We start from the raw sequence: 16,824 nt of genomic DNA on the forward strand, positions 1-16,824 counted from the left end.
ACACAGTAGGGGATGATGTAGTATCATGTTTACTCACCTCATCTGAGGAATCATCTTGGGCAATTTCATTATCTGTGGCAGTACTGTCCTTACTTTGTTTGGACGCTATGGCACAATTATCACACAAATTTAAATGGGGAGACACATTGGCTTTCATACATATAGAACATAGCTTATCCGAAGGCACAGACATGTTAAACAGGCTTAAACTTGTCAATAAAGCACAAAAAACGTTTTAAAACAAAACCGTTACTGTCTCTTTAAATTTTAAACAGAAAACACTTTATTACTGAATATGTGAAAAAGTATGAAGGAATTGTTCAAAAATTAACAAAATTTCACCACAGTGTCTTAAAGCATTAAGAGTATTGCACACCAAATTTCAGAGCTTTAACACTTAAAATAACGGAACCGGAGCCGTTTACAAATTTAACCCCTATACAGTCCCAGTTATAGCCTTTGCTGAGACCTAACCAAGCCCAGAGGGGAATACGATACCAAGTGACGCCTTCTAGAAACTTTTCCAGCAACTTTCAGATCCTCACACATGCATCTGCATGTCCTGCTCTCAAAAAACAACTGCGCAGTAATGGCGCGAAAATGAGGCTCAGCCTACAACTAGGAAGGTCCCCTGACTGGAAAAGGTGTCTAACATAGTGCCTGCCGTTTAATAAAAGTTCCCCAAGTTTATAAATGTGAATTTTCAGCATAAACATGAATAAACTGCCCAAATAAAGCAATCGATTTAGCCCATAAAAGTGTCTACCAGTTTTATAGCCCATATTAAGCCCTTTCTTCTGTTTGTTTGACTAAGAAAATGGCTTACCGGTCCCCATGAGGGGAAATGACAGCCTTCCAGCATTACATGGTCTTGTTAGAAATATGGCTAGTCATACCTTAAGCAGAAAAGTCTGCTAACTGTTTCCCCCAACTGAAGTTACTTGATCTCAACAGTCCTATGTGGAAACAGCAATCGATTTTAGTTACTGTCTGCTAAAATCATCTTCCTCTCACAAACAGAAATCTTCATCTTTTTCTGTTTCAGAGTAAATAGTACATACCAGCACTATTTTAAAATAACAAACACTTGATAGAAGAATAAAAAACTACATTTAAACACCAAAAAACTCTTAACCATCTCTGTGGCGATGTTGCCTGTGCAACGGCAAAGAGAATGACTGGGGTGGGCGGAGCCTAGGAGGGACTATATGGCCAGCTTTGATGTGACTCTTTGCCATTTCCTGTTGGGGAAGAGATATTCCCACAAGGATGACGCCGTGGACCGGACACACCAATGTTGGAGAAATGAAACAATCTTACCGGAATCTATGCTGTGGAACAGGAACATGACCCTTTAAGTGTGACGGATAGTAGCATTGCCTCCGCCATGGACTTGAGAGAAGAAAGCAGGCAGCGAAGTTCGACTATGGCGATTGCTTGAGGAGCTGTTAATATGAGTCGGGATGGTTTCGCAGAAAGAAACTCCCTGCATCTCCGGACTCTAACTTTCATCCAAGCCCTCACTGAGAGACTGACAGGACTACTTACAACTCCTGTCCCATGCTGAAGAGTACTACCCTCCATAAGAGACAAAAACAAAAATTACAAATTCTGATACTTCTCTGCCATCCTCCTGGGACGAAAGGCAAACAATGACTGGGGGATGAGGGAAGTGGGAGTATTTAAAGGGACAGTCTACCATAGAATTGTTATTGTTTTGAATGATAGATAATCCCTTTATTACCCATTCCACAGTTTTGCACAACCAACACAGTTATATTAATATACTTTTTACCTCTGTGATTACCTTGTATCTAGGAACCTTCTTCCAGCCCCCTGATCACATGACTGTGACTTGCATTTAGTTTTGTTTGGTGCTAAATCTTAAATAACCCCCTGTGCCTGAACACAGTTATCTATATGGCCTACGTGTACTTTTTGTCTCTTTGTGTTGAAAAGAGATTTAAAAAGCATGTGATAAGAGGCAGCCCCCAAAGGCTTAGAAATTAGCATATGAGCCTACCTATGTTTAGTTTAAACTAAGAATACCAAGAGAAAAAAAAACAAATTTGATGATAAAAGTAAATTGGAAAGTTGATTAAAATTAAAAGTCTAATCTGAATAATGAAAGTATAATGTATACTAGACTGTCCCTTTAAGCCTTTGGCTGGGTTGTCTTTGCCTCCTCCTGGTGGCCAGGTTCTTATTTTTCCAAAGCTAACAAATGCAGCTGTGGACTCTTTCCATTTCAGAAGAAAATAGGGTAATTGTGAAAATGCGAACACAAACTTCTATCAAACTTCAACAACTAAACAAACAATTTCTCAAAGTAGTTGAGGTGCGATAACGTTTTGAAGTGTGATGATTAATATGATTTCACCCTGCCCTTTTCACAGCAGATCTAGATATGTTCAGGAGCATGCACGTGTCTTGAGCATTATACAGTAGCAGTGTTAGAAACAATGTATAATGTTGTTAAAAACATTTTTGCAATCACTGTTGCTATATAGTGCTCAAGACATGTGCACACTCCTGAGCCTACCTAGGTAAGCTTTTCAACAAAGGATACAGGGAGGGTGAGGTAAATTTAATCATGGAAATAAGTAAGATTTTCTTTTTTTATTTTATGCTCTTATCTAAATCATGAAAGTTTATTTTTGATCCTTGTGTCCTTTTGCATTGCATAATGTCTAGTCTCAATGATAGAGGAAGATTACTTTTTCACGTCACAGGTATACAGTAGCGATCAGCTATGATGATGTGACTGGCCAGTTTATATCTGGATTAATTAAATCATAAGTATTTACAGTTAGAATCACTAAAAATTATATGGTAAATTTAGGCCTACCTGGTGAAATCCATAACAGGTCCCGCAGGAGTATATTTAAATTTGAACTGATAACATTCTGTAAAAGTCTAAAAACATGTAAAAATAGTTACTCTTCTACAACAACATTTCATTTAAAGTCCTAGTATCTATTGCTTTTGTAAACTGGCGGCAACATCTCCATAGACTTTAATTGTTTAGCACCATTTTACAACAATGGAAACAATAGGCCAACGTTATACAACAAATTTGATATATTCTTAAGAGCAAATACAAAAATAACTGTACTTTGAGGAACTTTATTATGTTTAGGCTTTTATTTATTTTAGCAGAATTTACATGAGGCAACCAACAATGGTACGAATGATATGCAACAGCGGGAAGAACATTTTCAAGCTAACCTTAGTTTCCTACTACTTATGACTGGCTTATAGGAACTTCCTCCTAATGCCGATTGGCTTAAAGGGACATCAGAATAAAGCTTTTTTGCTCTTGAGAAAGGCAGTTTTAGCTGCTGGAACGTGTGGAGCATTTTAACTATAGCTGTATATTTGAAATTTATTAAAACAATTTTAACACACTTCCTGTTGCAAATTGCTGCATTTGAATGCAGTGAACTTTGATGAAAACTCAATACACTTTGATTTGGATCCTATTCCTCTGTGAGTATTTTCCATTAGTGGTAGATGTTATCAGTGGATAATACACTATTGTGCTTCATTCTTTTAAATTGACTTGGAGCCTTTGGAGGAAAGCGCCACCACTACAAACGGAAATTTGTATAATTTGCATATTGTCTTTACACCTCTCCAGTCAACACTTGGCATTCAGCAAGTTGATGTGACGCTTGTGTACAGCTGCTTGGCCATGAAAACCAATTTCATGGAACTCCTGACGCACAATCACTGTTCTTGTGCTGATGATTACAACTCTGTTGTATGTGATGCAACAGATTATAGTCAATTTTTTTTTTTTTTTAAAAGTTTTAAAATATTTATTGGAAAACCAAAAGATAGATGTACATAAGACGAGGAGACGCAGCTCCAATGCAATGATTTGACATTCACAAACATAACATAAAGTTGAATACATCTAAAGTGAAATAAACATTTTGGGTTGTAATAGATTGTTGAGTATGAGTCTGACTTGTCAAGTCTTGATCCATGACCGACAAGTCTAAAGGTATGGGGGGAAGTGGGTCATAATGATTTGGAAACTAGAAAACCATGATGAGGGTCAGGGAGAAGGAGAGAGGAGGGTGGGTGAAAAGGGTAAAAAAAAAGGGGTAGGGGGGTAGGGGGATAGGCTGAAGACAGAGAAGAAGGGGGAGGGCTGTCCTGGAAAGGCATCCAGAAAAACTGGAAAAAGGACAGAGTAAAGGGAGACACAGTCGGGGGACTATGTGTCCTGAGCGGTCGCGTTGGGCTTCCAGTCTGTGTTGTAAGACTCCTTCCAGTCATCCCAGATCAACTCAAATAAGTCAGATTTATGTAACTTGTAAAAGATATCCTTTTCCATCGTGTACATGTAGGCCATATTATTGCGGATCGCCGCCCAACTTGGGGCTCTTTCCTTCTTCCAGGAGCATGCAATAGAGTATTTCACAGTCAAAAACAGGTAGATGCAAATATACGCATGGTTTTTAGGAAGTGCGTGTAAGTTTAGGTGAAGAAGGGCTGAGGCAAACAGCCTAGGAATTCTGATGCCCATATCCTGTAGCACCGAGAAGCACTTTTGCCAAAGAGGCTGAATCACGGGACATTCCCACCAAATGTGTAGCGCATTACCCCTATGTCCACAATTTCGCCAACAATTGGGGGACACATTTGGGAAAATTTTTGCTAATCTGGTAGGTACATAGTACCAATGAGATAAAAGTTTAAAATAGGTTTCGTATAACGTTGTACAATGGATAGCTTTCTGGGTCAAGGAGAAAGCCCGTTCCCACTCCTCGGGAGACGTGCGCCTACCTATTAGCGTCTCCCAGCGGGACAGGTGGTTAGGGGTTTCTGGGTTCCGTGATCCGCCTAACAGCGTATAGTGGATAGACAGGGGCCTGCATAATCGCTCTCCCCTGGTCCATATGGACTCCCATAAGGTTAGTGGGCGGTTTAAGCTGGGTTTAAAACCCCAACTGCAAAGAAAACTCTTGATCCTCTGGTATTCAAAGGGTAAATACGATGGGACCTGATCCTCAGCACTAATTTGAGATAGTTGTTTAAAAGAGTCACGAGGGGCCGTGGACCAAAGGTCCGATATACTATTGATACCTAATTGGGCCCATTTATTTGGGTGAGAATCTTGTAGACCCGAGAGGAGGCCCGCCAAGGAGGTAACTGGAGAAGGATGTGGGGCAACGTGGGGATGGTGGCGTATTTTATCCCAAAAGCTGAGACATTCATATACGACAGGATTGGTTAAGGCCAACTCTCTTCGACAATGTGGGGGGGTCCAGATTAGGTCCCGTAAGGTAATGTGGAAAGGCAGTGAGGCCTGTTCTATGGATTTCCATTTGGCATCCGACGATCTAACCCCCCATTGGGAAACATGGGTTAGCATTGCTCCCTCATAATATCGTGTCACTGATGGAGAAGCTATGCCCCCCATGGACTTAGGGAGCTGAAGCACTCTATGTGCGACTCTGGGAGGTTTATCCATCCAGATAAATTTAGTAAACCCGCTCTGGAATTGGAGAAGCAGGTGTCTCGGTAAGTTAATGGGAAGGCAGCGGAATAGGTACGTCAGCCTGGGGAGGAACGACATCTTCAACGCTGCAATCCTACCCAGCCAGGAAACATGCTGGAGATTCCAGTCCTTCCTCAGGGAGCGGGAGGGAGGTTAGGAGAGGAAGATAGTTATCTTTAATTGTTTGTGGAAGGCTGCTAGAGATCTTAATACCCAAGTGATGAACAGAATGTTCAGTCCAATTGAGTTTATATGTCTCGGTGAGGGGGGCCAATTGTGTACTGGTGAACCCTTGCGTGTACACTTGCGTTTATGACAGGTTTAATTTGTAATAAGAATGGGCCCCGAACGTGGTGAGCAAGTCAAGAAGTCTGGGGATCCCCCTCTCAGGGTGAGACAGAAAAAGGGTAACATCGTCGGCAAAAAGTGCGATTTTGTGCGAGGTGCCAGACAAAGTGACACCTTTGATTTGGGGGTCAGACCTAATCTGCTCAGCCAACGGTTCTATTGAAAGAGCAAACAAGAGCTGTGAGAGGGGGCACCCCTGCCTGGTCCCATTAGTGATAGAGAAGAGAGAGGAGTGAAAGCCCAAGCCTCTCACAGAGGCGGTAGGAGAGGAGTAGAGAGCTTGAACGGCCGCTATGAAATCGAGAGGGAAATGGAATCTCTCAAGGACTGCCCAAAGGTATTGCCATCTGACCCGGTCAAAAGCCTTCTCAGCGTCGAGAGATGACCGCGAGCGGCCTCCCAAGTCGTGAGGCGGAAGTGAGTATGTTAAGGAGACGCCTCGTGTTGTCTGGACCCTCTCGAAGGGGGACAAATCCTACCTGATCCGGGTCAATAAGGGAAGGTAGAAGGTTGGAGAGACGATTGGCCAGAATCTTTGAATAGAACTTAATGTCCGTGTTTATCAAAGAGATGGGCCTATAACTCGCTCAGAGCGATGGGTCCTTGTCCGGCTTGAGGATGGTGATAACGTTAGCCTCAAGAAATTCACTCCCGAAGCTACCTTCCTTTTTAGTTAAGTTATAGAATTTTAGCAGTAACGGGGCAAGTTCCTGGGCGTAGGTCTTATAAAAGTGGGCCGGGTAACCGTCCGGGCCAGGGGCCTTAAAAGACTTTGCGTTCTTAATAACTCTCAAGACCTCTGGAAGAGAGAAGGGGGAGCTCAAGACATCTCGTTGTTCAGGGGCCAGCGTGGGTAGCGATAGAGTCTTAAGGTAAGTTTCCATAACCTCTTGAGAAGAGGACCCAGGAGACTCAGCCGTGGCTATATTGTAGAGCTTGGCATAGTAGTCGGCAAACGCCTCACCTATCTGGGACGGGATTTGAAGATGAGATCCTGATGATTGAATGGAATGGATCCTGGATGCCCCTAATCTTTTCCTAATTTTGTTTGCTAGCAGAGTATCGGCATTATTACCTTTATAGTAAAATAAGTGTTTGAGCTTGGTGAGGTTAAGTTGGGTTCTGCGCAATTCGATCCTGGAAATGTGGTCTTTGATCTCAATAATTTGAGAGGTAGTCTCTGCCGAAACTGTAGCTCTATTGCACGCCTCTAGTTGTCTCAACTTAATATGGGCCTGTGAGAGAGTGAGGCCTGCCTGTTTTCTAAGATGCGATTGTTTTGTGATTAAAAAGACCTCTAATTGTCGCTTTAGCTGCGCCCCATAATGTGTCGTCCCTAAACGAAAGGTTATCATTAGTTTGAATAAAGTGGGTGATATCTCTACGGAGTTCCTCCCTAAAGGGTATGTCCTCTAGAATCTGGTGGGGCAGTCTCCAATTAGGTCTAATATGAGTGGTGTTAGTGGAAATTATGTCAGCTTGGACTGAGTCGTGGTCAGACCAGGGGCAGAGGGAAATTTTGGCCCTCTTAACTAGGTATAGAGAGTCAGCTTTAGAAAAGATGTAATCGAGCCTGAAGTATAATTTGCGAGGATGTGAGAAATGGGTGTAGTCGTGATCCCTGGGGTGTAGGGCTCTCCATATGTCGTATAAGCCCAAGGCGGTCATTATTTGGCGGAAACTGTGTGAGAGTTGTTTAGCTAGAAAGGGTGCTGGGTCTGTGGACCTAGGTTTTCTATCCATCGAGTGGTCCCAGACCATGTTAAAGTCTCCTGCTATGAGGAGTCTCCCCTGTTGGACTTGAGAAAGGGCATGAAGAATGTGTTTAAGGAAACGTGGCTGTTTGGAGTTTGGAAGAAATACGGACACTAGGGTATATGTGACATGATTTATTTTACAGATCAGGATAACATATCTTGCCTGGGGGTCACTAATAACTTGTACCTTTTCAAAGGCCAGGCGCTTGTGCAACAATATCGCCACCCCTCTGGCTTTTTTAGTGTAAGAGGCGACTTCAATATGGGTATAGGACTTAGAAATTAGCCTAAGGGGTTCCTTGTCGAGCCAGTGGGTCTCCTGGAGGAATACCACATCAGGGTTGTGGTGGCTCAATGTCCTGAGTAGCAGGCTATGTTTGTGAGGCGAGTTCAGACCTCTAACATTATGAGTCAGAAGCCTAATAGTGGACATAGTCAGTGGTAAAGATGAAAGTGTAGGACTTATTGAATAATCTAAATTGTGTTGTGGGTCCAGTGGAGGAGGAAAGAAACAGCAAAAGGAGGGGAGGGCGGGAGGAGAGCACCAGAGAGAGTGCTCAAAAGTGCGGTGGAATTAGTCCACCTCAAAGAGTCCTATAGTGGACTTCTATGTGGGGGCGGAGCAGTTGAATAGACTACTCTTAGGTACACAATGTAGAGAGCATACCAAACAACAGCCCCGCTCTGCGATAAGTGAATACTTAAATGTAAATTAACACTAAAAAATGCACTAAGTAAACTGTTAGATAACAACAACATAATAATCAACAGAACATACTTCAGCAAAACACGTTCAGCATGTGATGCAAACACAGAACAGTACAGTGAACCTGAGCAACAGTAAACCACCTGGTGGTTGTAAGTGAAGAGCAACATTTGTCCCAAATGATGGTTGAATGAGGCTAACCCCAAGGGTTAGGGGGTGCCTGTGGGCTGAGGAAGTTTTGCTCTTTTGGCTCTGCGTTCATTAACAGTCCACTCAGGAGCGGAAGCCCGCAACTTAGGGTAAGGAGGGTCCTGTTGAGGAGGTGGCTCAGGTCTGAGCCCCCAGTTAGTGAGGAGAGTTAGGCTTTGGGCTAGAGTTGTAGCTACAAAGGTTTGGTTGTCTTTGGAGATAATGAGGCGAGTTGGGAAACCCCATCTATATTTGATATTATTTTTTCTGAGAGTGGTGGTGACAGATTGATAGTGGCGTCTCTGTTGTAGAGTGTAAGCCGAGAGGTCAGGGAGAAGCTGTATGTCTTTAAATTTCTCGCTCAAAGATGGTTTCTTGAAGGCTGCCTGCATCAGCCTATCCTTGTATATGAAGCTGTGAAAGCAAACTATTACATCTCGCGGTTTATCTTGTGCCACATTTCTAGCACGGAGTGCTCTGTGTGCCCGTTCCATGGTGGCGGTCAAACCCTCTGGGCTGCCTATCAACTGGTGAAACAGTTCCTTCAAGAAGTCTTGTAGATCGGAAGGCGCAACTGTTTCCGGGATGCCTCGAAATCTGATATTATTGCGCCTGGATCTGTCCTCCATATCTGCCACTTTAAGTTCCAATTGAGAGATTTGGTCAGCCAGATATTCAGAGTAGGCTAAGAGATTGGATTGATCCACCACCAAGTCATCTTGTTTCCTTTCCAGAGCATCTACTCTCTCCCCAACTTCTGAGATCTCTTTTTTAAGCTCCGCAGAACTTCGCTGGATTTCCTGTGTGATGGATTTAGTCTGCGAGGCCAGCAATTTCTTTAATGATTTCTCAGTGATGAAGTGTTGTGAGGCTGACGCAGACTGGACACTTGATTGGGACTCCTCATCCTGTGAATCATGATCACTCAACTCTCCTTGTGGATCCATGTCTGGACTCTTGGGACGTTGTGAGAAGAGGTCATAGACTGTCTTCTTGGTTTTTGAAGCTGATTTAGGGGGCTTCCTACCCAAGTGTGGCATGTTGTTAGCGCTATATGTAGTCGAAGTACTCTAATCCCAGTAAGCCTAGGATAGAATTACAAAAGGCTGTACTGTTCTGCTGCAAAGAAAATAGGTTAGTGAAACATATCACGTAAAAAAGTTATACATTGCTCTAAGTGATGCAGAGCGGGGCTGAACGCCAAATAGAATATAAGGCTCACATGTTATACACTAACACTTACATTCAATAAATCGACCCTGAACCCTCACCTCAGGGATGATGGGGATACAACCCGAAGGAAGGGGACGGGAAATTCGATGTGACCCACACAGACAAGCCGAGTGGGAGCGGGGAGGTGAGGGAGAGGCAAACAAACAATGGCAAGAAGGTTAGATAAACAATCTAGCTATACGGTAAATACCAATCCAATGAGACTTCCCTATAGGGCCCTCGAAATGTGACTCTGTAGCGTGCAGTTACTTGGATATGAACTCTAGGGTGAGACTCTGTAGTGATCTAATACCCAGACGCACTCTTACACTAAGCTGTATTCTAGGGTATATGGTAGCGACTATCAGAAAAGCCCAATGAAACCTGGAAACTTGAACTAACTATGCACAAGGCTAGTTTAAAGCATACACCTTGTGGTCAAGATGAGGCTGGTATGTATCAATGCCTAACTAAGTAGGACTGGGCGTTGGTAATGGAACTTTATAGGATGAAATGCCTATACTCCAGCCTGGAAAGGCTTGTGCCTTGAAGTTGTAGAGCAAGGTGTATATAAAACCTGTTCTAAACTGTCAGTGTGTTCTAGGTCCACCTTAGGCTAAAACCAAGCTAGAGAATAATTGCTCAAATCCCTATCTGGGCCCGTGTGCCCCCCAGTAAAGGTAGCAGTGAGAGTTATGTATTGGAGTGGCCCTAAAGTGGCGCCAAAGTGACACCAAAACAGTAGTGTTATTGGGAGGTATGCTAACTCTAACTGGTGTGTGCACCACAAGGTGGAACCTGTTGGAGGAAAAAGGCAGGTTAAGTCAAAAACACTACACCCTGAACTTAAAGGACAGGGATACCTTAGCTGACACAGCAGCTATAACATAAGATATGCAGCCTGTAAATCAACTCAGCCGGATACAGAAATAAGGTAAATGAACAAATCTATATGAGTTACAGGCTATATTTTGATATTGCAAATCTGTTCCAGAAATGTCCGTGCAACCAATTCACTGCACAGTGGTGAGGGGTATCTCCAGACTGCTTACAGTGCAGTTATTAAGAGCAACCATTCAGGAGCAGATAGCAGAAAAACTACCCCAGGGGGAAATACACTTAAGGACTGAATGAAAACCCTTGAAACTCAAGTTAAATAGTCCCCAAGTTTCTTCACTTATAAATTAGTTATTAGAGACTGAAGTCAACTGTACTTGATAAGAGAAGTTTTGAATTCCCAGGGTTGAAAAAGTGAGGTTTGCAGCCGCCTGCAGTAAACTTTTTTTTATTTCTTTAGTTCAATCTCTGCAAGGGAATTTATAGTGATTGAGGAATGGCCTGTGTAATTATACACTTTTCAAGCAGGTGTCAGTGTATATTCGGTGTGCATTAGTTGAACTGTAGTTGCTTGGAGTCTTGAGCCACCTAACCAAACCGGGCCCTCCTGTCAAGCCCACCTGTTAGTTAATAAGGCAGTATTCAAATCTCCAGCTCTCAAACCCCTGCTGCAATTTTAGCGTAGTATGCACTAAGCTTATTAGTTCAATGGTAGGTATTATAGGAACTGGGAGTCTGTATCGTTATCTGTAACTGTCACTGGGCTCCTCTGACAGGCAGTCAATATAGCTAAGGAGTCTAAATATCGTTCATTTGCTGTGAGCACTGTTCACAATAAGGAGAAGGGTATGTGAATAGACTGAGTAGTCCTGCCAGTTATGAATGCTTAGACTTTAGGGCTAATACATTATAAGTGCCCTTACCTGAGTCCTCAGATGTTGTTCCGATGTGGCCTTTTTTTTTTTTTTTTTCCAGCTATCACCTTTTTTCTTTTTTTGTTTCCCCCCAATTTCGGCAAAATGATGCTCCACTAATTCAGGCCGCAAAATGGCGCTTCTTCGCGCCAAATCAGTGTTGGGGAGATGCGGTCTGTGGGAGCGGGTCTTGGGACCTCCAGATATCAGGCGCCGACTGGGTGCAGGACAAACCAGGACCGGAGGCCAATGTTCCACCGGCACTACCACCGGATCCGTTGTCAGGTGAGGATACAGCTGAGAGGTGTTTGTTCGGCTTCCACTCGCCGCCAATTCAGTCTGTTGTTTCTCTCTGCTGCACCGGAGTGGAGCCCCGACCCTCCGGGCAGCAGTGTTGGATGTGTTGGTGAGTAGAGTTGTAGATGGGCAAGCAGCCAAGAAGGCCGGTTGACTTCCGCTGCTCCTATGTCCCAAAGCAGCCCGAGATTCTTAGCTTTTTAAATGGCGGCTTGGCCGCTGCTGTAATTGCTCCTGCTGCGCCTCACAAATAGCTCATCCAGGTCTCAGGATCAATCAAACATCCAGTCAGGGAAGCCCAGAGTGTATACTATATCTAAGCAAGTTAAGAATTAGGGATTTAAATTACTTATTGTATGCCTAAATTAGCTGAATGAGAGAGAGCTCTTCTCTAAGACGTCTCTCTTGTTCGGCAGTTGGCTCCGCCCCAGATTATAGTCAATTTTTATGTGTTTCGTGCAACACCAATCGCCGGACGCTCTCTGTGAGTTTGCATGGTCTAGCACTTTGTGACTTGGCTGCTGTTGCTCCTAGACACTTTCACTTCATAATAATAGCACTTACAGTTGACAGCGGCAGATCTAGTAGGGCATAAATTCACAAACTGACTTTGCTATATAGTGTATGTTGCCTAATAATATAGTGTATGTTGTATCATAATGTTACGACTTTAGCCTTAAATTGCAATACCAGGGTTCTGCTTTTTTTCTTTACTTTGTATATGTTCATTTTGTCTGCTTAATAAAGTATCAACTGACAATGCATTTAGAATCATTGATGGCCCTTTAACACAATAGTAGATCAATAAAGAAATAAACTATTTAATCACGATTCTGGGTCTCCTCATTTAGGACTTCTCATTTGCAATTCAATCCACCTCATGTGGGATATTTGTGCATAGGGTTGATATACATCCCATATGGTCATAAGAATACCATTACTATAAACCACACATTTTAACACAAAACACTCTTGTGTCAGATATATACAATTTACTTTTTTACTCCAAGTGTGGCAAAAATTTCAACTGTAATGCTACTATGGTCTTCCAGAAACACTGTAAAAATAGTTATGCACTATGGTGAAATATTTGAAAAAACAAACAAACAACATAATAATATTTCTTGTAATTTTTTTTTTATTCATTTCACTGCGATACCCATATCCAATGAATTGGCCAACAATTCCTGAAATATCTTTTTAAGTTTAAATGCCTAAAGTGCTTATTCTGCATTGTTTTATTTTTACAGTAATGTTGATTTTGTCAGCTATTTCTCCACATTTAATTGAAGACAAAACTAAAAGACACTCTCAGGAACTAACAACCAGCTCAATAAGATTGTTCTATGGCGATTTACCATCTTGGTGCAGCTTCTTTTTAGCTCAGTAAGGCTTTTCACAGAGAAGAACTTTCCTGTAGTATATCAGTCTAATCCCACCTATTACAGTCAGTCTAGGGAAAAAATACCAGGCAATTCGTCTCGGCTAACCTAGATGACTGCTTCAGCCTTTATTGGGCCTTATCAGTGAGGTGCAGCCATATTACTCTAAGCACACTGAGCAAAGCACTCTCTTAGGAACGAACAACTAGCTCAATGACTTGTTAGCTTTTTCTATGGCGATTTACAACCTGGGTGCAACTTCTTTTTAGTCCAGTAATGCTTTTCACAGAGAAGAACTTTCCTGTAATATATCAGTGTGATAACGTCTATTACAGACAGGCCAGCAAAGAAATACGAAGCAATTCCTCTCAGAACAAAGTGTAACAAAATACGCTTAAACGCAACCCAATCCTATTGTAATAAACTATCCACAACACAAAATTAATAATTATATTAATAATGAGCCTTATGCAAACGGATTTAGATACAGTGGGGAAAAAAAGTATTTAGTCAGCCACCAATTTTGCAGGTTCTCCCACTTAAGAAGATGAGAGAGGCCTGTAATTTTCACTATACCTCAACTATGAGAGACAAAATGTGGAAACAAATCCAGATAATCACATTGTCTGATTTGGAAAGAATTTATTTGCAAATTATGGTGGAAAATAAGTATTTGGTCACCTACAAACAAGCAAGATTTCTGGCTCTCACAGACCTGTATCTTCTTCTTTAAGAGGCTCCTCTGTCCTCCACTCATTACCTGTATTAATGGCATCTGTTTGAACTTGTTATCAGTATAAAAGTCACCTGTCCACAACCTCAAACAGTCACACTCCAAACTCCACTATGATGAAGACCAAAGAGCTGTCGAAGGACACCAGAAACAAAATTGTAGACCTGCACCAGGCTGGGAAGACTGAATCTGCAATAGCCAAGCAGCTTGGTGTGAAGAAATCAACTGTGGGAGCAATAATTACAAAATGGAAGACATACAAGACCACTGATAATCTCCCTCGATCTGGGGCTCCACGCAAGATCTCACTCCGTGGGGTCAAAATGATCACAAGAATGGTGAGCAAACATCCCAGAACCACACGGGGGGACCTAGTGAATGACCTGCAGAGAGCTGGGACCAACGTTACAAAGGCTACCATTAGTAACACACTACGCCGCCAGGGACTCAGATCCTGCAGTGCCAGACGTGTTCCCCTGCTTAAGCTAGCACATGTCCGGGCCCGTCTGAAGTATGCTAGAGAGCATTTGGATGATCCAGAAGCGGATTGGGAGAATGTCATATGGTCAGATGAAACCAAAGTAGAACTGTTTGGTAGAAACACAACTTGTCGTGTTTGGAGGAGAGAGAACACCATACCTACTGTGAAGCAGGGGGGTGGCAACATCATGATTTGGGGCTGTTTCTCTGCAAAGGGAACAGAACGACTGATCTGTGTACATGAAAGAATGAATGGGGCCATGTATCGTGAGATTTTGAGTGCAAACCTCCTTCCATCAGCAAGGGCATTGAAGATGAAACGTGGCTGGGTCTTTCAGCAAGACAATGATCCCAAACACACCGCCCGGGCAACGAAAGAGTGGCTTCGTAAGAAGCATTTCAAGATCCTGGAGTGGCCTAGCCAGTCTCCAGATCTTAACCCCATAGAAAACCTTTGGAGGGAGTTGAAAGTCTGTGTTGCCCAGCGACAGCCCCAAAACATCACTGCTCTAGAGGAGATCTGCATGCAGGAATGGGCCAACATACCAGCAACAGTGTTTGACAACCTTGTGAAGACTTACAGAAAACGTTTGACCTCTGTCATTGCCAACAAAGGATATATAACAAAGTATTGAGATGAACTTTTGATATTGACCAAATACTTATTTTCCACCATAATTTGCAAATAAATTCTTTCCAAATCAGACAATGTGATTATCTGGATTTGTTTCCACATTTTGTCTCTCATAGTTGAGGTATAGTGAAAATTACAGGCCTCTCTCATCTTCTTAAGTGGGAGAACTTGCACAATTGGTGGCTGACTAAATACTTTTTTGCCCCACTGTACATCTTCGCATATATTGATTAAACCCTCCAAGAACAAATGACAATACTTACTTTCATAAATAAAAAGAGAGAAGCGCTCAACCTGGGAATGAACAATAGCATAATAGCTTGTTCTATGGCTAGTTACCACCCTAGAAGCAGCCTCTTTTTGCTCAATATGTGCCTTTCACAGAGAAGAACTTTCCTGTAGCATATCAGTCTGATCCTGACTTAACAGTGCAGTCCAGCCCCGAAATACCAGGCAATCCCTCTCCGAACAAGAGAAACAGCAAAATCCCAGACGTACGTTTCGGCCTATTGTACTTACTTTCATAAATAATTAGTCACACATTTATTAAAGAAAGATAAATAACAAGATTTATTTTTTACAGTGTTTTGACATCCTGGAAGTGTAATTCCAAAAAGAAAAGTGTCCTTCCAAAAAGAAAGATTGTACTTCCAGGAAAAAAGGAAAAAAAAAAAAAAAGAATTGTATTACTAAAATATTTGTATTCTAAAAATAAAATTGTTATTTCAAAAGAAAAAAAAAACATTTGTAAATTTAGATTTGTATTTGCATGTCACAATTTATGTACAATAATAAAGAATCACATATAGTTGCGTTTTTGACAGCAATCTTATTCTATATTTGTGCTGCTTTTCCATGTGTGGCCATGACCCAGACTGTCTGACTAAGTGTACCTAAGTTTCTTTGTATAGATAAGTTTACATTTACCCTGGATTCCTCTGCTATCAGAAGATCTGCATTAACTAACTTATAGTTTAAAAAATCTGAATAGTATCCCTAATCAGGCTTGTTCTAAAGTATTATATGCAAGACCTGAGGGAAATGTTGGTTTCTTCTGTTGAATCAGGTGTTAACCATTTAGACAGCTTAACAGGCTATAATCAATGTATAAAAAATACATATTGCAGTGTAACCCGTAGCTTTTCTTCTTTGAGGAAACACCAGTATTTACACCTGTGTATAATAGACCAGTCCAAGTGTATAGCAAGACAGTCTATTGCGATGTAAAACAGTTTAGGAGACCAATATATGATAAAGTGAAACACTTACTCACCCGGATCTTAGTAGCTGAGCTCTCTCTAGTACTTTAATCAGCTCCTACATAACGAACAACAACTCAGTTCTAGAAAGTAGCTGTAAGATTACAAATTTGAATATCATAGAAAAACATAACTTTGAATAAGTTTAGTCTCGCTATCCACATGAATGTAGCTTGTATAAATTACTTAACATATGTAAACAATTCCAACTAGGTGAACAGAAGTCAAGCAGTCAATGGACCGAGATGATAGAGATAAAATGTATCTTTATTGTAACAAAAACGATAAAATTAGCTATGACTGAATCACAGAAAGTAACAATACCACAGCCAGATTATAGTCAACCTAACAACGTAGTGGTTGAGCATCCAACATGTTTCGTGCCGTTACAGCACTTTGTCAGGGATGGTAATGGGTTAACTGTTCAGGTGTTAAAAACTCTTTTGGTCCAATCAGAAGTGTTCATTTGGTTTAGCCACTCATAGTAGCCAGTTTTGAAGCGTCATAGCTTAAGAAAGTATTGACATAATCAGACCGGATCAAATGTAGTAACACATGAACAGT

General features: G+C 41.8%; 1 protein-coding gene across 1 annotated transcript in view; it reads right to left on the reverse strand.

Moving 5' to 3' along the window:
- Window positions 1-16,824, reverse strand: part of HORMAD1 (HORMA domain containing 1) — a 328,194-nt gene that overhangs the window by 216,812 nt on the left and 94,558 nt on the right. Inside the window, exon 7 of the mRNA XM_053719987.1 lies at window positions 2,849-2,916. Coding sequence (XP_053575962.1) covers window positions 2,849-2,916 — 68 coding nt within the window. The remainder of the gene's footprint in view (window positions 1-2,848; window positions 2,917-16,824) is intronic.

The sequence above is a fragment of the Bombina bombina genome, chromosome 1, assembly GCF_027579735.1.
Source record: "Bombina bombina isolate aBomBom1 chromosome 1, aBomBom1.pri, whole genome shotgun sequence".
NCBI classification, from domain to species: domain Eukaryota; kingdom Metazoa; phylum Chordata; class Amphibia; order Anura; family Bombinatoridae; genus Bombina; species Bombina bombina.